The 22,680-nt window shown below is 48.5% G+C and overlaps 6 protein-coding genes across 6 annotated transcripts; 2 read left to right on the top strand and 4 right to left on the bottom strand.

Moving 5' to 3' along the window:
- Positions 1–6,406: 6,406 nt before the first annotated feature.
- Positions 6,407–7,947, top strand: N7489_005052 (uncharacterized protein; the record flags this gene model as incomplete). Its single annotated transcript, XM_056710804.1, has 4 exons — positions 6,407–6,707; positions 6,761–7,531; positions 7,586–7,781; positions 7,836–7,947. The coding sequence occupies 4 exons, from the start codon at positions 6,407–6,409 to the stop codon at positions 7,945–7,947; spliced, it is 1,380 nt and encodes a 459-aa protein (XP_056569225.1).
- A 4,085-nt stretch (positions 7,948–12,032) lies between these two features.
- Positions 12,033–12,962, bottom strand: N7489_005051 (uncharacterized protein; the record flags this gene model as incomplete). The annotated part of the gene is made up of 2 exons (XM_056710803.1): positions 12,033–12,074; positions 12,195–12,962. The coding sequence occupies 2 exons, from the start codon at positions 12,960–12,962 to the stop codon at positions 12,033–12,035; spliced, it is 810 nt and encodes a 269-aa protein (XP_056569224.1).
- Positions 12,963–13,391: 429 nt separating this feature from the next.
- N7489_005050 (uncharacterized protein) lies at positions 13,392–14,408 on the bottom strand (the record flags this gene model as incomplete). The annotated part of the gene is made up of 1 exon (XM_056710802.1): positions 13,392–14,408. The coding sequence occupies one exon, from the start codon at positions 14,406–14,408 to the stop codon at positions 13,392–13,394; it is 1,017 nt and encodes a 338-aa protein (XP_056569223.1).
- A 491-nt stretch (positions 14,409–14,899) lies between these two features.
- On the bottom strand, positions 14,900–15,217 carry N7489_005049 (uncharacterized protein; the record flags this gene model as incomplete). Its single annotated transcript, XM_056710801.1, has 1 exon — positions 14,900–15,217. The coding sequence occupies one exon, from the start codon at positions 15,215–15,217 to the stop codon at positions 14,900–14,902; it is 318 nt and encodes a 105-aa protein (XP_056569222.1).
- A 122-nt stretch (positions 15,218–15,339) lies between these two features.
- On the top strand, positions 15,340–15,681 carry N7489_005048 (uncharacterized protein; the record flags this gene model as incomplete). Its single annotated transcript, XM_056710800.1, has 1 exon — positions 15,340–15,681. One exon carries the CDS (start codon positions 15,340–15,342, stop codon positions 15,679–15,681), a length of 342 nt encoding a protein of 113 aa, XP_056569221.1.
- A 2,199-nt stretch (positions 15,682–17,880) lies between these two features.
- N7489_005047 (trehalose-phosphatase) lies at positions 17,881–19,139 on the bottom strand (the record flags this gene model as incomplete). The annotated part of the gene is made up of 4 exons (XM_056710799.1): positions 17,881–17,938; positions 18,002–18,144; positions 18,274–18,386; positions 18,446–19,139. The coding sequence occupies 4 exons, from the start codon at positions 19,137–19,139 to the stop codon at positions 17,881–17,883; spliced, it is 1,008 nt and encodes a 335-aa protein (XP_056569220.1).
- Between the last annotated feature and the right edge of the window lie 3,541 nt (positions 19,140–22,680).

Genomic DNA, 22,680 nt, shown 5'->3' with positions numbered 1-22,680 from the left:
CCCAGTATGCATACTGAGATCGCTGCAATTCATACATTGGCATGCTGCATGATCCATTCTCTTCCTCAATTCCTAGGCTATAAGATAGCCTATATCAACCATCCGAAGCAGTCGTACAAAGTTCTCATGCTTCTGTCTGGATAGCAGCTTTGTGAGGCCATCGGCAACCATGCTCGCCGTCGCCACCCAGCGTACCATGATACGTCCTTCTCTGACTTCCTGTCTCAGCCAGTGGTGGTGTATATCCACATGTCGTAGCTTCGTTTCGAAGGCTACATCCTCGCTTGTCAAGAGGCTGATCGTCCTCTCATTATCACAGTCAATGGTTAGGTGGTGAGATGGGGTAAAAGCTAGGTTGTTAAGCAACCTCCGCCACCATTGAACTTGCTTCCCGGTCTCGGATAGGCCTAGCAGTTCTGCTTCCGTGGTTGACGTTGTCACAGTGGGTTGCTTGCTGGCTTTCCAGTCGACTGGACCGCCGTATGCCTGGCAGATATATCCAGCTGAACTCCTTCTGTCAGGGTGGTCCCCGTACGAAGCATCGCTTGCAAATTGTACCGAGTTCATTCCTGTACCAGCTGCGCTATATTCGATAGCCAGATTCCGGGTAGTGTAGAGATAAGTGATGACTCGATCAGCTGCCTGCTGGTGCTGGGGACCGGGATTTGTGAGGAATTGCGCAAGCCGAGCGGTGGCTTTTGCAGCGTCCGGTCTGGTAATTGTAGTGGCATATCCTGCAGATCCAACCTTCTGCTGGTATAAATGGATCTCTCTCGGCGTAGCCGTACCTTGGTAGGGTGTCAATTCGTCAACTGGCAGTGGTGTATAGACTGGTGGACGGTCTGTCAGATTGTACCGGGTAGCAATGCTCATCACATAGCTATCCTGACAGAGCCAAAGCTTCTTCTCCTGTCTGTCTCGGACGATCCGGATATTAAGAAACCATGCCGCTTCTCCATGGTCTGTCAGCTCCCAGTGTGCTTCTAGATCTCGCTCCAGCTGCTGTGCTTGTGCTTTAGCAGTACTGTGACTGGCGATCAGGATATCGTCCACATAGAAGAAGACCAGCAAGCCTTGTCCCATAAAGACGCAGGGGTCTTCCGGCATCTGTTGTAACCCTAGCTTACGTAGTACACTCGCTGCTTCTCGCTGCCATAGCCTCGGTGAGATCCGCAGACCGTACAAAGCACGGCGTAGCTTCCAGCACTTGCCTGGGGTCTGGAAACCTTCTGGCATATAGGTGTACGTCTCCTTCACATCTAGCTTGCTATTTAGGAATGCAGTGACAGCATCCCGCTGTCGCAAATCCAGATCAAAAGCAGCCACTAGTGCGAAGATCATCCTTGCTGTCCTTGCTGCTAATGTAGCAGCCCTTTTCTCTTCGTGAGAAATGGTTTCAAGATCTCCTCGTACGCAGATACGAGCCTTCAGTTTTAGCAGGTAACCGTCCTGGTCAAATTTGTACGAGAACACCCATAGTAGAGGGAGGATCTGCTTCCCTCTGTCCCTTGGTCTGTTGATGATTTCAAATGTCTCCTTTTCAGATAGCGAATTGATCTCTTTCCTCATTGCTGCGAGGAAGCCTTCCTGAAATGGGTGATTCATAACATCCTTCCAACGCTTCGGCGGTGGAGGAAGATCATCTCGATGACGACGACTGTCCGGTTTCTCTGCGTATAAACCAGCGGCAAAGGCATGAAGCAGAGCCGGGGGCTCTTCGTCCCGTACTGTAGTGGTTGTTGCATATGCAAAATCATCATCTCTTCTCGCTCTGCGTGTTCGTCTTCCACTTAGTATGTTGCCGGTGTCAATGTCACTAACTATCTCTCTGCTTGGTGCTAGTAGCTCGGACTGTAGCTGCCTTTCTAGCTCGTCTTCTACCGGATCAGGAGTAGGTTTGTATTCGTACTGGGTCTGGTCTTGATGCGCTGGATCTTCTTGATCAGCCTGTATATCCACCCCCTGACCAGAGCCAGTATTCGCTTCTTCTTCCTGCGGCGGGGTGATCGGCAATGGTGGTAGATCCTGATCCTCCGGAAATGCACCTGGTGGTGCTGTACGCGCCGGTGGATGACCAGGTGTTGGCCAGTATGCTTCTTCTCTCACCCCCTGACTTGGGGTAGTCTCTCTTGGAGCACTTGCCTTACCAGTAGCTTCTTGAATCACTTCCTGAGACGTATCTTGCACTTGTTGAGGATTCTCCTGTGCTTGCTGAGGATTAATGTGCTGGGGATCATGCTGCTGGGGATCATCCCGATCCTGTATGCCCTGACTTTCCTCCATCGTACTAGTTTGTTGACCAGTGATTTCATAGTTGATCACCTTGGTGATCTCTTCAGTAGTGAGTTCTTGCGGTTGTCTCACTAGCGGTAGTGGAATCGGCTTATACTGGTCGTACTCAGGTGTGTACTTCCGGGTTTCATCAATGACTGCATCCCTTATATGCTTCACCTTTCCACTATGTGGAAACCAGATCTTCCAGATATTCGAGGCACGGTATCCTACCAAGAAGCCAATCTCTGCTCGAGGGTGCATCTTATCAGACTGTACTTGATTCTCAATCCTACAGTACGCCATGCTCCCGTACAGCCTGACATTTGACAGGTTGGTCTTCGGTATCACAGGTGCAAGTTCCTTCCTGACTTCTTCCCATGGAACCACCCAGCGGTTCTCGGTAGCGATATACGACGGCGTACGATTCAATAACCATACTGCGGCGCTTGCAAATTCCGGCCATAGATCCTTAGGGAGCTTTCCTTCGAGAGCGAGCATGCGCATACGGGTGATGATCATCCCGCCAGATCTCTCAGCATACCCATTCATTTCTGAGTGTCCAGGTGGAGTATGATATACTAAGATACCGTCAGCTGTTAGGCTATACTCCGCTGCTTTGCCTGCTGCGGCTTCATTATCGTAGTGGAAAGCCTTGATCGGCAGCTTCCACTGATTCCTTGCTAGCTGTACGAACTCCTTTATCGCAAGCTGGCATTCCGGTTTGACTTCATGTGTCATGATCCAATGGAACCTCGGTCCTTCTAGATAGAAGTGAGATATCCAGCGATGTCTGTTGTACGCCGGTGGCAGTTGAATTAGATCAAAGTGCACCCTTCCAAATCGTCCAAAGGATCTTCCGACTGGCCGTCGTGATATCTGCCTCGGAGCACTTCCTGTCTTACAGATTTGACATAGAGATTGCTGCTCCGTCGACTTCTTATCTTCAAGAACGACGCCGTCTACCATACTAGCAAGCTTTGCTATAGTACGTGGTTCAACGTGGGCTAGGCGCCGATGCCATAATTCGGAGGAAGCCTTTGATTCCTGCGGCTTCACCGAGTTCCGTACGCCTGCCTGGGTGGCATATGCCTGCTGTGGAGGAGCTTCGCCAGGCTTATCAAAAAGCCAGAGGTTAAAGTGATCCCAAAAATGTACACTGACGACAGGCCTATCATTCGGATCCCGTATGCAATTCGCCTTTTGACACCAAAGGCCACCTTTCTTCCTTAGCATCGCGTATGATACTAGATTTGTATGGAATCCAGGTGAGTATAGAGCATCACTCAATGTGATCTCCATCCTTCCCTTCACCGGGTGTCTTCCTATCAGGCGAACTGTACCCCTGCCGAGCATCTTTGTGGTGCTGTCTCCAGTTGAAACTTCCATATCGTCCGGGGTGAAGTCAACAAATAAGCTCCTATCATTACAGATGTGCGTACTCGATCCAGTATCGAGAATCCATCGATCATGAAAAGAGGGCTCATCACTTTTTGCTACAGATAGCACATGCTTGCTGATCTGTACGGCTTCGTGTCTTTGGTAGGTGGTGGCAAAGCTAACCTGGTTAGCATATTCAGCCTTTGGCTGAGCTTCAGCAACCACCTTATCCACCCATTGCTTCCAGCCGAGGTCCTTTGCTAACTTCTTTTTCGCTTTCTCTAGCGTACGCTCATTGAGAGTGTATCCCCCCGGTCGAATTGCTTCATTCATGATATAGCAAGTGGCAACCTTATGCCTTGGGTGAGTGCTACCACACGGACAGCGTCTCTTCTCAAATGGGAGCTTCTCTTGCTTCCCTTCCGGCTTCGCTTCTTGGTGTCCTTGCCAGGTTGAAAATGCACCTTTTGGAGCATTGGTTGAGGTCACAGTTTGAACACCTATCTCACGATTCATCGCGCGGAATGATTCGAGAAGGTCTCGAGTATCGTACACCTTCTTGTCCATAACAATCTCCTGGTATTTCCCTTGCCACCAGATAGGGAGCACCTCTTTCACAGCGTGTAAGAAATCCCTATTTGCATCTCCATCATTGATGCCAAGGCTGACGGCTTGCTCTCTTAGTGAGTTCCACTGTTGAAGCCATTCCTCGATATCTCCTGTCGGCTTCTGCATTGCAAAGACCTTCCACTTCATACGGATTTCTTCTTCGTACGCAGTCGATCGGGCAAAGCGAGACTTTAGATACACAAGCCTATCATACGGAGTACGATATGCAACTAGAGAGAGATGGTGGATTGGATCAAGGTATGTGAGGATATATTCATTTACATCGCTCAGTCCCTTTGTCTGCTTCTCCCACCTTGTGTACTTCACTTTGTACACATCCATACGGTCTCGCCAGATCCTTCGTTCCTTCTCATCGCCTTCCTCGGGGTATTCGGGTTCCACCGGTTCTTGGAGAGGCTCGGGTCGTTTATTAGCGGGATCGGTTGTCGACGAGGTGAGGTCTGGATTACAGAGATCCCACACATTCTTTTGTACGGCATATAGCTGCACCTTTGCAAACCAGGTGAGCCACTGCGGCGAGTCCTTCAGTTTTTCGCCCTTCATGGCGGAGAGGATTGATGCTGCCTCCATTACTGGATTCAGGGGTAGCTTTGCACAGCTTCAGAATAGCTTCAGGGGTTGCGAGACACTTCTAGCAGCGGGCTAGATACTGTATTCCAACTACAGTAGTCTCATTCAGTGCGAACCGGGCTCATAACTGTCGGCGTGGGCCGTATTGTAAAAATGTAGGGTCCAATCAATGGTGTTCAACTCTCTGTATTGCTGTATCGACTTTCCTAACAATTTATATGGACCGTCGATTACTAATCTAAAATTACAAAATGCATAGGATCAATGGATCCTCCGGTATGCCGGTATGCCAATGCATCTACTCCGACACATGTCGGTTCCGTGGAAAGCCGTACGCACTAGTACGCCATTTCTAGTAGCCACGTTATGTGTAAAATTACATTTGCAGTTCCGTGTGCCACGATCCAGTATCGTAGATACTAGTCAAATATATTACATGAGTAGTGCGTATGAGGCTAACAGGACAATTCCGATGTATATGGGAGCCATCGATCTTATGACACCCAAGCGTGTCACCTCCCTTCAAGGCGTATTATGTCATATTTTCGCAACTACTCAGACTAGCGACATTTTCCTCTACATGTCAGCGCTCCTTTTCCCTAAAGAGGTGCACTGGATAGAATTTCGATTTGTGCGATTTGACCGGGCATCTGGTGAGACTAGATCTCGCCAAAATCCGTCCATGGACATCCTCATGGCGTCCAAGTCCGCCCATGGGCGGACTTGGACCGGACCCACTTCGGACTGGGCGATAGGTGTCCGCCCATGGACTGCTCAAAGTGTCGAAAAGTGTCCAAAGCCGCCCAAGAATGCATAAATCTCCCACATAACCCCGATGATGCAGCAAAATAAAAAACGGCTAGTTACACTAATCATAGTCACTACAATCCTTTTGACGTAGCAGTTGTTCTTCGATCATCTAGATTTGTTGAAATTCTCATGTATCCTGGTTCAATTTATACGGAACACTGATCTTCTCTCTTATTTGTGACTATTTGATGTGTTACAGTTTCCTGTGACTTAAAGCTATTTTAGTGAGAGAAATATATATCTTGTGGGTACACCTCATATTCAGTTCATTCCTAGTTCCTACCAATATTTAGTGATTGCAAGTTCAGTCAAATACCTAAGGAAAACAGAGAACACATCTAATTCATCAATCAAACTAGTTATATCTACCATTAATATGAACCAGAGGTTGATAATATCATTTATTCATGGAGAGCAAAGACTAGAGAGCATGGAATAGCAGTACCACGTGACTTGACGAGACGCCCAAACTGTCCTTTTTAAAATAATAATGTAGAAGGGGGACATGTCCTTCAAGCGAATTTTCAGGGTATTTGGGCGGACTCTGGACACGCTAAATATGAATGTCTCCACCACCATATCCAATCGTAACTCATAGAAGTTGGAGGCCATAGCGTTCATGCGCGATCTATCAGATCTTATCTTTTCAGTAGACAAACGGTCATAAGAGGCGAATCACTCTATTCCATGAGTTCAAGGAGTCTTTCCTCTTTTATTTTCCCTAAAAACCCCGTACTCTTGGATCATGTCTCAAGTTACTGACCTCTCCTCATCGTCTCTCCACGGTAGCTACGGTCCAGACCTCTTTTCCTCCGACCTACAGTCCAGTCAGCAGTCCAGACAGCCAATCATTGAATCAACCCCAGCCTCCGAATCAGTACATCCTATGATCGCTTCCTCCCTTGAGCGATTCGGAAACGACCGGATTGCTTACTCCGAAATGAGCAAGGAGGATTTTATTTTCTGGTGGCTTCAGACTATCCACGGAAACGAGCTTCGTGAAAGGAATAAGAGCTTCTGGGATCGATCTCGAAGTCATTCAGAGCGTGGACTATCTTAAAACAGGTAGCTCATACTGTGACTGGGGACCCAAAGATAGTATGCCAATTTCAGGTTCGTGGCCTAGCGGTTTGTATCAACGCTAGCCCTCAGCGTCGTGATACATTGCGGAGTCTCCAGATTGAAGGTTCAAAGCTTTTGCCAATACAAGGTGTCAAAACCCGCTGGAACTCTACTTTTCTTATGCTTCGACGCGCAAAGAGATTACAGCTAGTGTTCAACAAATACTGCTCTGAAAATCAGTATGCGCAGTTCACGTTAGACCGGGACGAATGGCGACAAATCGACTACCTGCTGTGTTTGACCCAACCATTTTTCCAATTTACCACTATTCTCTGTCAAACCAAGGAAGTGACTATCCATATCATCTTCGAGATCTATCACTCTCTTTTTGAACATCTTGAAAAATCGATACACCAACTTCAACAAAAGAGGGTTCCTTGGAAGCAATCAATGCTTTGTGCAATTCTGGCAGGAAAGGAAAAGCTTGCAGCCTATTATGGTAGCACGACTAAAGCCCATGGTGATCTTTACGCGATTGATACAATACTTGCACCACAGCACAAATTGCAGTTCTTTTCGCGTTACGAATGGGCAGAGAATAATTTCGCATCGCGTGAGAGATATCGACAAAGCCTTAAAGACTATGTTCGACCCTATCATGAGCGACTGTCCAATAGCCAAGCATTCTCAAATAACCAGGCACCATTGGATCAGGGCTCAAAGCTGGCAACACTCATCGCGCAGGCCGGTTCGAACCGAAAGCCAGTACCTCGCCACAATAACGAGGTCGAGAATTATCTTGAGAGTGGTATGTCTTATTGGTTTGATTCTATGGTGAATGTAGCTAAACTGAATTATCTAGGCACTAATTCAATTGGTCCATGTTCCTTCTGGAAAGGCCATCAGCATGAATTTCCGATGCTCGCAAGTGTTGCACGAGATGTTCTGTCTATCCCAGCAACAGGTGCGAGCGTTGAGCGATTGTTTAACTCTGCTCGGGATATCTGTCACTATCGTCGGGGATCACTGAAGCCTACAACGTTACAGGATCTGGTGATGTAAATGTGTGCAACTAAGCTTGACCTCGGGGAGGAGGAGCTAGAAACCTTTAGGCAATCCTTCTCGAGGGAAGAGAGAGAAACGGCAGATGAAGAGAAGGATGTCCAGCATCCACAAGAGAACCTTGATCCTATCAGTGATGGCGAGGAGGATCCGCGGATTTGAATCTAGGGAGGTTGAAATCAATGCCCATATGGCTACTCAGCTTAATTCTGACCGGGGAGTTGGATCTTCTACAGGGTTCTTCTAGCGAGGGAGAAGAGGTTTTAGAAATTACCAGAGAGCCGGGTGATGATGATGATGGTGAGCATCCCTTACCAAGGGATCACTCCCTAAAGCGCTCATCAGGGAGAGTATGTAGACCTTCTAAACGTCTAAGGGGATATGATGTATATTAAGAGACAAGTTCCACAATCTAGAATACACAAAAGAATACTCAAACAACTACAATGGCTGCTACAAGGATTTATCTACAGGCGTAACCTAGATACGATTAATACAGCAAATTCTACATAACTCTATGCATGTTACGGTGGCCCCACTTTTCGCCCATTGGACTATCCAGGACGTCCAGGTGGGCGGACGGGGGCCCCTCGACCCGCCCACTGGACACCAGAAGGGTGTCCAAACCCGCCCATGGACCGGTTTGGACATGTCCGTCGATGGGTCAATTGGACTTTGGCGAGGTCTACTCCCCACTGACCCCGATGATCCGAGGCAGGTTCTCCTTAACAAAGTCGACCCGGCGGGATATGAAACTCAAGGGTCTTCCTTGATTGAATGCCTTTTCTACCCCAATCTCGACAGTCTGTCTGGCTTCAAGTGGACAGGTCCAGATCCTGTGTTCATCTCTACTTAGGCAAGCGACATTTTCCTCTACATGTTTGCGCTCCTTTTTCCTAAAGAGGTGCACTGGATGGAATTTCGATTTACGCGATTTGACCAGATATCTGGCGAGACTGCAGCAGAGGATCTATTCTTCTGCCGCGGGTCGAAACGGCCCTGGGAAATCTCTGTCGGGTACGCAGAGTTGCTAGACACAATCACCTCGCATGCTGTCCGTGCAACAGGCACTAGCTTCCGACTGTCCCTTTGGCCTCGTACGGAATCTCTACCATATTCGAGTCTCTCGACGCATTCTCCGCTCACTGCCTGCCCTCGACGCTATCCCTGGACCCACGTTTTTTTGTGCATAATATATCGGGTAATTACAGGTGAGATTGATCCAGAACCTGCGGGATTGTTCGCAGACACCTTGCAGTGAAGATGTTGATAATGAATCCAACGCTATTTTATGCCCTTCTTACAATAATCTCTCTGAAAGATATAAGCTGCTTTCCATGCGGTAATTCCCCCTGCACTGCGTCGCCGTTTGTAGTATTTCTATGTCGCCAAGATAGGACAGGGCAATCCGGAATACACAATTCCTCACCCTTCTCTTGCAACGTCCTGCAGCCCTGTCAGATTGGGCCTGAAAGGGTAGTTCCAGTCATCGAGTAGGCTAATCAGTAGTTCCCGAGATGATTCCAATCCCTGTTCAAAAAAGCGCAGTCGAGCTAGCTGCTTGTCGTGGCGAAGCTGGAGACAGTCCCTCTCTTTCCTCAGGTACGTACCAGCCTCCTTCAAGTTCTGATTGCTCTGGTTTAGCTTCTGGTCATCAAAGTGCTTGGAGACGCACGACTCCCATAGGCGTTGATAGAGTTCAACAAGTCGAGCTGTTGGAAAGGCAAACTTGGGATCGTCGCATTCGAGGTCTAGTAGCACCTTCAAGATGGGTTGAAAGGGTTCGGTCGCCAACATATGTCTTGTTTCTTCTTCGTGTTGCGAAGGGGAGGGCTGCGATGGTCAGCCAAAGCATTTGAAGCCGAGTGGTTTCACTTACCAATGGAGGGACATGATCAGAAGTTTCCGGTGGATTGTCTTTGTCACTAAGGCTTGGCAATTCACTGGGCTGCTGTTCTCCTCTTTTTCCTGGTCTGGCGAGCTGTTTGGGGAATCCATTTTGTCCGCAGGAGAAAGTCAATGACCTGGGCAGTACTATTTCCAACAGGCCTTGGTGTCTCTTATAGAATATGCAAATGCAGGTGACTATGTAATGAATTCTATACCGTTCAATGATGCAGTCAGGCTTTGACTAGAATTTGATCACTTTTCGGTGGGTTGTTGGCAGTCAATTTGATCATAGATAGTGATCAACGAGCCGGCCGGGGAAATGATCCAGCCTCACGACCTTGAGGGCCAGATATGAACGCTCATTCAGGAGATATATATTTCAATCAGACACCTCTTTTACTTCCGTTGAAAGTCTCAGAAGTATAAACCCCGTGAATCCACACAAGACCATGGTCCCTTCACCTAAAGAAAATCGTGGCTTCTTTGTCTATATATTAAAGGTCCAAAGGTTCAAGAATTCAACTTTCCGCATTTGTATTCCAGCACCTGTTTTCATTGAGCTTCTCATGTCAATCAGCCTTACAAGCGCCACCTTCAGCCTCTCGTCTGTTAAAGACTGTCACTCCCTGAAAAGAGAAAGGCATCGACTTACAATGGCTGCTTTGAAAACCACCCGATCTAAGAAACCATCGACGAGAAAATTGATGCGCCAATACAGTATCGTCGCAAGACAAATCTGCTGAAAAGGCCATCTGAATATAGCAAGATGTGTGATGCAGATGTATGCGTAGGTATTCGCATGCGGGAGAATGGTCGGGTGCATATTTTGTCGGCGGATTCTTCGGAGCTTTTGGACTTTCTCACCTCGCGATTGGTATGTAAACTACATGGCGTCATCTACTAGGCGGAGCGCTGACTTGCCAGAGCTGTCATTAATTACCCGACTCCGACTGTGATGACAGATCCTGATTTGGAGAAAGCCAGGGAAGAGACAGACCAACGATAGGCACCTTATAACCCAGGTGCTGTATACTGGAGTATACATGTGTACCGCAGCCGTCTTGCAACATTCAGATCGCCAGGAGCTACAGTATGGCTCGTGTGCAAAGTGTTGTACGTTTGAGGTAACCTGGAATGGGTCGATATTATTTCTACGTAGAGAGTGACAGCGAATTACCCAAGAAGCGTCTTCGGTGTCGTCAAGTTTTGGCTCCGCGTGCGGTGTGTGCAAGTCTTCGGCCGGGCCATGGAAAACTGTGCTCAAGCCGCTAGGATTGTAATTCTGGGAAGAATGATGCGGATTTGGGGTGGGATTGAGTGACCATCAAGATATGGCGTAAATCGGAGGCCAAACTGGTCGCCGAGTAAAGGCGTGAAGCGAAGACCAGGGCTGTCTAGGGTAGACAGAAGATCCGGGTCATCGTTACTCGCTGGTCTTTGAGATACTATATATTAGCTAAGGCTCATGGATTAAGTCCAGTAGCGTGGTAAGAAGAGCATAGACATCGCGAAAGTCGCGAACGTCACATTACATTGGCTCATCATCGATGCCACCAATGGCCATGTCGGGCGATAGAGCATGGGATCGCATCGGCGTCGGGGAGTCCGAGCAGACAGTGCACTTGCGCGCTTCAAATTCGACTCGAGTAACGGGAACATGAGAGTACCCCCTATTGTACGATCCGAGTCAGTAAGGCTTGAACCACTTGGACGAGTTGTTATGACTTACCAGTTCATAAATCGCAGAACGTTTGCTTGGAACGAGACGATCAATTAGTTTGGAGATCATGTTATCTTACCTACAAGACCACTTACAATTGTCTTCATCGATGTGGTCACCATTCATGCCATGTTGACATGATGTTGTATCCGGTTCGTCGCAAGCTCCGGCTGTCGCTTCGGACAAGCCACGCTGGACGCACCGGGCAACTCATGAGAGCCAAAGGCGCGTGACGAACCCGCCTGTGATACTAAATTGTACAGTCGTAATGGGATAAGACCTCGGGACGCGGACGGCCAGAGGTTCATACACTCCGCCGTTCATGGTATGAAGGCGGTGAGGTCGGGGCAGAAGACGCAGAGCACAAGTAGTGCTGCCATCTTGGTGTTATCTCCCATTCAGCGATACGACTCCCCACAAGGATGTTTCACGGGCGGCGATGGGCTGTAGGGGTCGGCACGAATAACGAATACATTCGTATTCGTTACGAATATTCGCAATTCGCATTCGTATTCGCAGACATTTTGCACGACGGATGCGAATGCGAATAAAAGATTTATTCGCCGCGAATATTCGCAAGTTTGGTCACGTGGCAAAATTATACCTAGTGAGCAGCCATAGCCCAAGTGACGAGACTTCACTTGATGTTCCGTGCCTTGCGAGCAATGATCCGCAGAGGCTGGTTGGGAATACCAGCAAGACGCTCTAGGATTTTTCACTGGGTGTTTTCTAAACTATATATATCTCTCAACAGCATCACTTTCCGCATTGTCTCACCTTTTAGAGAATGTCGACGTACCCCCAACAGATCCCTACCACGGCTAAACAATCTCTCTACTGAGACTTCAGCCGCCGGAATGGCAAGGTAATCCCTGGCTGCAGCTGCCATCCGCGGATACTCATCCTTGTGCGTCCTCCACCAGGCAAATAACCAATCTTCATCCTTTGTTACAGATTCATCAACAGTCACCACACCTTCCTCAAAGTAGCGGTCAATATCTGAACGCTGGATCACTTGTGGTTGCAGCTTCTGCAGGACACGAGCCTCCAGACTTTGCCGCTTGTTGTCCTGATTAATCTTTGACATTGATTGCTCCAGTGATGATTTCGATGGGTATTGCTCATGCAAGGTATCCTTGATAGATCGAATAACCTTTGGCGCCGTCACCTGCCCGAGCTCCTTATCCAATAAGAGGGTTTTGAAGCGTGGGTCAAGGACAAGAGCTATATAATAAGCATCTTGGGCGTCCATCAGTTCATAATATTTCTTGTATTTCTTCATCCCCGCGGAGATGGCGGAGGTAATGTCAGAGCTAAGCCCCGAAAAGCTGCCTTGTGCAGAAGCTGCATCTTCGAGCATGTCATTCAATTCGTAATAGATGGGAATGGCTAGGCTGATCTGGGATTGCCGCCGGGAAACCAGTTGAGTGAACTCATCGAACTTGGAGAGGATCATTTCGAGCTGTTGCAGCTGCAACCAGTCGTCAGCTGAAAATGGCGGAAACTGGTTCTGATGCTCTATCCACATCCGGATCTGTGCTTTGGCTTGCAAGGCTCCCTGGACCATACGGTGTGTGGAGTTCCAGCGGGTTTCCACATCATACTCGATGAACTTGTCGTTCAAACCATTTGCTTGGCAAGTCACTTTCCACTGCTGTCGTCGTTGAGGTGTCCTCAATATCCAGAGAGTCACGATCCGAATCCGGGCTAACGCAGACTGCCGTCCGATTTCTTATTTCCCTGTAAGAGATCACAGGCTTCAATGGCAGACTTGTGATCTCCAGATTTCATCCTCGAGAGGATGTCGCGGACAATGAGATTGAGGACATGTGCAAGACACCGGATGTAGCTGTCAATACCTTGGAATCGGAGACGTCCTTTATCGGGCAAGTTCGAACCCTCCGAGTTGTACTTTTCCAACAGGTTAAAATACAGCTCAGACGCCAGCGTTTCATTATTCGACGCATTATCAGCTGTGATTGTGAGCAGCTTCTCCTCAATCCGAAGCTCGACAAGCATCTTCTGCAGAGTCTCCGCCATATTTTCTCCATTGGGATCCAGCAAGCTCACTGAACTCCAGGACTCGTTCTTGATATTTGAAGTCGGTGGACACCCAGTGACCGATAATTCCCAAAATGGCTTTATGGTTCTTGCTTGTCCAGACATCCAAGGAAAGCGCAATTGTGGAGCATGTCCGTGCTAGTTCATCGATCAACTGGATCCGACAGCGATCAAAATCTGCGTCAATACGGCGGACAACTGTTCGAGAAGAGAAAGGAGGAGGAGCATCCGGCAAGTCCTTGAATATCTGTTGGAACGCAGGGGACTCAATTGCCGTAAATGCCACATCATCTGTCACAACCCATCGAAGTATGTTCTGTTCCAACAGAGCTCTAGTATCATGCTCGGCTCGGGACTGGAACATTGAAGCAATTGAGTGCTGTTTCGTCTCGCTAGAACCCTCACCCAGGTCCTCTGGGTCGGAGTTCTCGAAAATATTGTGTTTGGCTAGGTGCGTCTTCATGTTGGTCGTCGATGTTGCCCTCGCCCAATCTGTGGTTTTCCAGCCACAATGAATGCATTGAATCTCTCGATCCTCGAGTAGCTGTCGGCTTCGCCTGGGTCGCCATTGCTTGCCCGGAAGAGGACTAACTCGAAATTGGTTCCAAAGCCATTGATTCAGTGGCTTAATGCGGGATTTGCTGTGCGGTTTGTGTGGCCGTATGGCCTCTGCAAAGCATCTAGAGCCCCCTGGTGGAACAGATTCCGAAGGAGTAGGTAGATTGAGATGCAGCTGGCTGGCGGAGTCTTCAGGACCAATGGATTCTAAGCGACCGGGTGGCGAATCCAGTCGGGGTTTCTTTCTGATATGATCTTCAAGATCGTCTTCGTCACTTCCGCCATTTAAGAAGTGGTAGTCTATTCTCTGAGACCGTTGGGGGCGTGGTGGCAATTCGACAGATGAGCTGCCGGAGCCATCATTGTTTGAAGCTTGCAATTCAGCACCAGACATTCTGAGCTCTATTATCGTCATCGAAACACGTCATCAAAACACGTCCTTGAAATAAACTTGTCACATTCGGACGCGACTTGTTACTTGGATAAACAAACTGCGCGTGATATACTTTCTTATTGGGTGGGAGTTGGCCTTGGCGACCGGTCAATATTCGTACGAATATTCGTACGAATATTGGCCTTGCGAATACGAATATTCGTAGAGGTCTGTGAACTACGAATGCGAATGCGAATATCTCAAAATGTTACGAATATGTATTCGTGCCGACCCCTAGCATGGCGAGAGAACATAAACCAAGCCCAGCGCACAGATAACAGAAAACAGCAACTCACCCCATCTGTGCGTCGCTGCAAGCAGACTCGGCATCTTGGAGCAGACAAAGTAAAACGCCTAGTGCAACGCCAAGGAGATCGACATGTTCAGGGACCGGATGCGGGTGGGAAAGATTTCAGGTCCGATCAGGTACGGAATACTGAACCAGCCAATGCTCAAGCAACGGCGTGCAGGTAGATGGCCACAATGGCCGCCGTTGAGGCTCGCTCCGCGTTGGGCGACGCCTTCATTTCGTCGGTGGTCATATCCTTGGTCGCTACTAGGCACGCACCGACAAAGGCCAACTCAGAATCTGCAGGCTGATACCGGCCAAAAGCAACCGTCGCCGACCGACCAAATCTACAATAACCACGGCAAACAACAGAGTGCTGACAGACTTGACGACCCCATAGATGACCGCCGCCAGAAGGTTGCACAGTCGTCGACAGTGCCCAGATAACCAAAAATGGTTGGGGAGTACTGCGTGATCGCATTCACTCCAGGCCACTGAGAGAACAGCGTCGCCGTGAAGAGGAGAAAGAAACGTCGCCGCCTTTCAACAGGGACCAAACGTCTCTTTGGGAAGCTTCTATACAGAGGCCGAACCCACGAGCTCATGCTCATGAAGCAGCTGCGAGTCCAAACCGTCGAGTTCACCTGCCACGACAGGGTCCTCGACAGGCAGATGCCGCAGTTTCGAGAGAGCAGTGCCCGCTTCCTCTCGACTATTGACCGGCAGCAGCTAGCGGGGCGACTCGGGGCAAAAGAACGCGCCAATACCCCAGAGCGGAGCGGGCAGAAGCTGCAGGAGAGTTGGGAGCATCCACTGCGTCTTGGTATCGGCATATTCCTTCGTGACGCTGTAATTGATGAAGAAGCCGAACACGACTCCCAATTGCTGACAAGCGGCATACTGCAGGGTAAACAGTCCACGGATGGCTTTCGGGGATATTTCTGAGATGTAAACTGGAGGAACAATGGGTCGTCACGATTCCCATGCCAGAGATCCCCCTTGAAGCGTAAAATCCGCCTAGGCTGCCGCCGCAAAGCCCGTTCTATTGTCCTGTGATGAATAGCCACGCTTTGTTCACGGTTATACGGGCATTTATAGGTCATTTATGGGTTACTAGATTGGTCCAGGTCCACCAAGGTCATATATTTCTTGAATACTTAAGTGTGACCGTCAACGCCGTGAGGCTTGACCAAATTCCCGACCAGCCCGTTGATCATTATCACCATTTTTCAAAGGGTTGCCAACTGCCCGCTGAAAAACAGACAAACCCTATTCAAAACCTGACTGCGTTGGTTGACTTTTGTGGTGGCCGTAAAACTCAGTACATAGTCACCTGTATCGGCATAGTCTAATAAGACACCAAGGATTGATGGAAAAAGCGCTGTAGAGACCCTTGGCTTTCTCCTACTGGCAGAATAGATGCTACAACGGCTCGCCAGACCCGGAAAAAGAAGGAGACCAGCAGCTCAATGAATTGCCATTCCTTAGTGAAAAGGACAACTCAGAGGACTCTCCTGATCATGCTCCTCCATTGGTAAGTGGAACGGCGCAGACTCTAATGCTCTTACTGACCATCGCAGCTCTCCCCTTCACAACAGCAAGCAGAAACAAGACATACCCGGTGAAGTGCTAGCAGACCTCGAACGCGACTATCCAATCTCGCCTTTCCAGTGGCCCGACCCCTCGGGTTCTATCGAAGCCTGTGGGAGCCGTTTGTGTCCAAGCACATTTGTGGCGAGATGCTAGAGCAAGGCAATCGAATTGATACAGGAGGCTTGAACCGGAAAAAAAAAGCGGGATGGTTTTCACCTTCCTCACGACGAGCAGGTATCTCGACTGCGCCTTATTGAGCAGACATTGGAATCATCTCGGGAACGACTGACTATCGTACTTGATTGGTGGAACCACCGTTTCAGACTCGCTCTGACAGGGTTGCCGGACCTTACAAGAGGAGAGTGAAGGATTGTATATTCGTGATGGTCCCATGTCCTACTTTCCCAACTTAGAAATAATACAACGACGTCACAATTGTATGAAGATTTCTGCATAGAAAGCAACTTATATTTTCCCGAGTTCCTACAGTATGAAGGGCATAGAATAGCCTTCGATCCATTATTAACATATTTACTGGAATGTGTCTGTGAGCAATCCCGCATGTTCTGAGTAATCTCACTAGTAATTACCCAATATATTATGCAGGAAAAAACCTCAGATCCAGGGAGGGATAGTGTCGAGGGCAGCGCAGCTAGCGGAGGAAGTGCCGGGTGTTCGAGTATGGTGAGCTGCGGACGAGATCATACGGACAATCGGAAGATAGTGCATGTTGCATGAACAGCATAGCAGGAGATCTTGTCTCGTAGCTGTCGGTGTACCCGACAGAGACTACCAGAGCCGTTTTTAACCCTGAGCAGGAAGAACATATACTCTTCTATAGTATCGCCAGATGTCCGATCAGATCGTGCAAGTCGAAGCTATATTCAGTGCGCCTCTTTACAACAAAGGAAAGCTGACATGTAGAGGAATATGTCGCTAGCCTGAGTAGAGATATGGGCAGAGGATCTGAACTCGTCCACTCAAAGCCGGACAGATTGTCGTGATTGGGGTGGAAAAAGCGCTCGATTAAGGAAGACCCGTGAGACTCATATCCTGCATGCTCATCTTCATCCAGAAAACCTGTCGAGGATTACCGGGGTCGGTGGAGAGACAGGCGCGCAGTTTCGGTATACCAGAAGATTCATGCCAGCTATCGTGAAGGTCTAGATATAAATGGTAGTCTATTAGTTTTAGCACAAACCACATTCAAACTACGGGTACGGACCATTTCTGTCCGATCCGTTCATTTCCGTCGAAAGCTCACTGTCGAAGGCTACAGGGAGACTACTCAAGCTAAAAAGAATACTGAAGCTAAAAAGTAGCGATTTATTGGAGGTTGGGAGGGGCCGAATTCCGGAGGTTGAGCAGAGATTTATTTACCACTGATTACAAAAGGTCAAGACAAACCGGGAGGGATTGTGCCAGATGCTAAGTTCCCCAAAATAAGCGTTGGATGTCAAGAAAGCAAGTTGTGCTGTGTTGCAAGGCAAGTCTGTAAAAACATGAAGCGTGTAGACGAAGTGGACCGCAGGCGAATTAACCACCATCCCTTCACATGGTACTCCCAGGAACCGTAGTCGGGAGCGGTGTAGTTAGTCCAAGAGCCATTCTGGCCCGGGTCAAAGTTAGCAGCATCGGGGTCTGCTTCAGCACTAGCCTGATTCGTACCAACTCCTTTGTGTTGACCTTAGGACCGGGGTACTCCTGAATGTCCCTCATCTCGTGGGCGATATGGCGACGCTTGAAGAAAGCGTTCGCTGTCGCACTCTTCTGCTGGCGCTGCCAGAGAAGATGTCGTATGCGGGGGGGGAAGATCTAAAAAAAAGAGTCTTGAATATACAGTGTAGCTGAGATCTAAAACGTAATTTCTCACGACCCGGTAATGACTGATAATATTCCCTATACGACGTGCATGGAATTAAGCCTCGTAATCATTTTGATTACCTCCGCAGGGTTGGGGATAGACCATTTCGCAGCTGAGCGTTTGGAGGTTGGGCCAACTGTAATTGTGCAGATGCGCTCGGTTGGAACGTCCCTCTGAAGGGCACGGAACATGTCTGAAATAGCATGAGTAAACAACCCAACGGGCGAGTTGAACCAAAAGGAAAGCGCGTACCTTCATCTGTGTGATCATCACCCGCACACAGAATGTAACCATATTGTCTCCCTGGTGCGATCAGATTTTCATCGACAAGCCTGGTAACCACGGACCCTTTGTTGACACAGGTTGGTCGAACTTCGAGATTTGCCTTTCCTGGCATAACTACGACACTCCGTTTTCCAACAACTGTTTCCTCTAGGAGATTTAAGCATTCCTGGGCCAGGTGAGCACCTTCCTCGGGGTCCGCCTGGGGGTAATGCCAGGTTACAGCTACTCGTTTCCGCTCGGTAAAGGATCCTTTTGTTCGCGCGGTGAAACGTTGGAAAACCTTGGTGACCTCCGTTTGCCATGTCAAGTCCGTTTGCCCGATGAGACTCTCCCAACTGTCGGAGTGCGGTTTGCGGATGAAGCAACCATGCTCTGCGCTCAGCCCGAGCTCCGGGATATGGCCCACCTGCTCGTGAAGAAACTTCTGATCGCGTCCGCTGACAATCCAAACAGAGTTCCGTGGATCTGCTGACAAGGTCGTGATGCTGTGTAGAGCTTGAGTCGATAATGTGGCTTCCTCGGGATTTTTTACTAGTGGAGTTAGGGTACCGTCGTAATCGAATACCAAAAGTCTCTTTTCCGCTTCGCAGTATTGCAAACGTAGCTTCTCAGAATCAAGGACGGGACTGATCTCAGGTTGACCAAAAACAGAGATATCCATGATGTGCAGCCCTTCAAAACTGATTACTCGTACTACTATTCCCATGCCATTCAGGAATTGTAACCGGGTACACGCAGACCGTAGATGTAACGGCGTTGTGGTTCTGTAACATGTAACCTATTCGGCGTTTTGTCAGCGCATATGCGAGGGAAATCTACTTGCTAGTTTCCACGTACCTTGCAAGCAGTATGCTCCTTTCTCTATCTGCAGGAAGACAGTGCAATCCTCCGATTGGCAGAGTCTGCGGTACTTTGACTGCTGTTGCGACGTTAATTTTTATCCTAGAGCATGAAAGTAATACGGATCGGATTGGAGACAACATACAAAAGGACTTATGTGGCACCTGCTTGAGTATAACATGTAGACTGTTCGGTGTAGCTGCCGCTTAGCTGTTTGAATTGCAAAGTTGCTGTGTCCTAACACGAGCGTACGACAGGGCCATGAGAGGGGCCTGAAGTGACCTTATCGGGGAATCCTTCCCTAGAGAACACAAGAAGTGGTACTAGAACCAAGGAACGAGGTTTACGCAGGAATGACGTGACGTGGAACGAAATGGTTGGAAAATGAACAAGGAAGGTGGGGGTGGTTGCCGCGGATATGGAGGTGGGGACAACGACCCCACCAGCTAACAAAAAACAGCACAGTGGACAGGCTGGCTCTTTACGGGGCATTATTCTTCAAAATCGTAAACCAGGGCGTGCATCCGCCGGAAGGCCACCAACAGAAAGCGGAAGGAATTCCTGGATAATTCTACAAACCGTCCCCTGTGTCGGATCAATATTAGTGTATTCGCTGCTGAATCCTCTCGAGATACGATATTTACTCCTTCTATTGTCGCGGCGTTTATAAGCCTTGATGTCCTGAATCAATCACCTGTCATCACCCTTGTATTCCGATAAAAAGCGTAAATGACCAAAAGAGACAGACGATGCTCACACTCAGCTCATCTTCTAATACATGCAACAAAACGACGGGCATGGACAGAGACTATTGAGAAAGCCGAAGCGTTGCATTAGAAACGGATTTTGGACAAAACCGGGAGTAGGAATTGTGAAGGGCAGCTACGTAAATGAATCGCGAGAGGCTTAGGGTTGCGTTCCGGCCTAAGGTTAGAACCGATAAGTCTACCGTGAACAAGAAGAAGGCGTAGGCTTTCCTTGACGTTTTCTTCCCCAGCTTCTAGACAGAATATAAGCAAATTGATCAATCGAAGTTCTATTAACATACCTAAATAAATTCGTAATAGCCCCTGCGGACTGTTATGCTAAACTGTCTCCTTAACCTTCCCGCTCTCCGATTCGCCCTCTCCTGTCTGCCCGGCATATTTGCCAAAGCAAAATCGACATGTGCAAGCCAACGATCGATAGCTTCAACCTGTCTTACGATACCAGGGTTGCAGTATTGACAAGAGACAATAAAGGCAACATCGACGGGCCGGTTTGAATGTGCAGTACTTCCATGTTCGCTGGCGTCGGTGGTAATGCTGCGGTAAGGCATCCGCGGCGATGACTTGACTCGGTTAGCTCCGGTCAAGGAAGTCTTCTGTGTGGCTGGCTTCCGCGCCGTCGTAAAACGTGTAAGTTCATATTGCATATCCGTATCAATGCTTGTATGGCATTGCCAACAGAATATCCAGGCGCATACTTAAGTAAAGAGGATATTAGAGTACTTACTATCTTCATCTTCCCTCAGAACACTCACCAGGGAATGGGGCGGACCTTACTTCCCATATCCCTGTCGTCACATACTTGTAGGTAATTGACAAGTCAAATTGGTAACGAGGTTGCTTGTCCTTTATTGTTTAAAAATGGAACAATTGTTCCTTCACTTGCCTAACTGAATGGAGGGGGGGATTCATTCTATTTAAGGAGAAGCAGTGATCACACGGCCACCGCGTCATTCTCCAAACGTTGCTAGCGCGACTGACCTTCGATTCATCCTGAGATGCCGCCGATGACGACCACGCGAACTCATCACGCGGTAATCTCAGACACAAGGGCATCTAAAAAGAACGTCAAAAAAGAAGGCGAAAAAATTGATGTATCTTCATGGTCGCAGTTCGAAACTTGAGTGTTGGCGACGTATGGCCAAGCTTCAACGGATGGCCAAGCTTCAACGGATGGACTGGTCGTTGAGCACCCGTACATCCTACTGTGACCTCGCTTTCTGCAGCCGGGATGGACAGATCCACGGCTCAACACAACCAACGCAGCGCTAAAGCGAGGCTAGGAAAAAATCCATGATTTCTAGAGATGAAATTGTAGGCGCTTTTCGATGATTCAACGTTGTATCACTCACAGATGAGGTATCAGAACAAGAAATATGAGCCTGTCATTGCGGATTCGAATATCCCCCACAAAACCTCAATTTAAGAGGGCCCTGAAGGATTCGGCAGAGAGCCAACGTTTCTTGACCGACTCAGCATCCCTTTTTCTCGGCCCCACTATTGGTCGTCTCTCTCGCTGAGCACCTAAAGGCATCGAAAACCTCGCTGGAAATAGTGGCGGTAAAAAGAAGACATGGATTTCAACAGGCCTCAATTACGAGGGATCCCCAACGCTTTCTACCAAGCAGAGCACTTGCGCAACAGAGGGAGTCAGGAAGCCTACAAATACGTCCTTGAACCCCAGCATTTCACTCCACAATGTATTCTCTTGACTACGCAAAGTCGAGCATATTTGTGTCTGAGCCACTGGATAAGTTCTTTCCCATTGATCCTGTACTGAAATTCCCACTGTACTGACATTTGTAGCACACATCGCGAATTAGCAAGCCAGACAGTGCCTGTGAGAGATACAGGTATGATTCCCACCAGATGCACTGCCATTCACACCAGCCCATTAAAGATACGAGCTTGGATTAGCTGGTCAAGGGATCTATGCGAAGATGCATTCGCCACAGCAGCCGACTGAGCAAATCTACTGTACAGCCTCTTGTGTGTATATCCAAAAGAAAGCGCGAGTATCCATATCGCATGTATTTGAATCTTAGCCTGACCTGTCCGAATTTTACTGATCCTGAAGAGCATGCGATTCAATAGAACCGGGGACATTCGACCGAAATACACGAGCGCAAGGAATAGTTCCCAGAACGGATTGGACTACTATATCATGTGGGAAGACCGGGACAAAAAGTCCAATACAGTAATTATTCATTGATTTAGTTATGCCTCCTGTGAAGGTGCACTCATCTCAGTTTCCACGTTTCCGGGGAGAATTGTATCATCAAGGTTGCTTCTTGGATCGTGGTGTTTTAGCTTGCTGCGCCGAAAGGTCTGTCTTCTACGACCTGCTGCGTAGGCAGTAGCTGTGTCGGAGACTAGATGATCCTGTACTGACAAATTCAAAATTCCCCCAGTATGCTTCCCTTGTTTACGATCGTGTTGGAGCCGACCTTGACCCGAGGCAAGATGATGTTGATTGTTGTGTATAGCGGGGTCAAACCCCCAGAAGTCCGGTGCCAAACAAATTTCTCGTTGGCGTTGGAGAGCACTGTCAGAAACTTGCTCTTTTCTATCGATAACTTCCGGCCTGTCGCGGAA

This window comes from Penicillium chrysogenum, assembly GCF_028827035.1.
Source record: "Penicillium chrysogenum strain IBT 35668 chromosome Unknown utg000002l_segment0_segment0, whole genome shotgun sequence".
NCBI lineage: Eukaryota > Fungi > Ascomycota > Eurotiomycetes > Eurotiales > Aspergillaceae > Penicillium > Penicillium chrysogenum.
The sequence above is the reverse complement of the archived record's forward strand: the minus strand, read 5'-3'. Positions and strand labels throughout refer to the sequence as shown.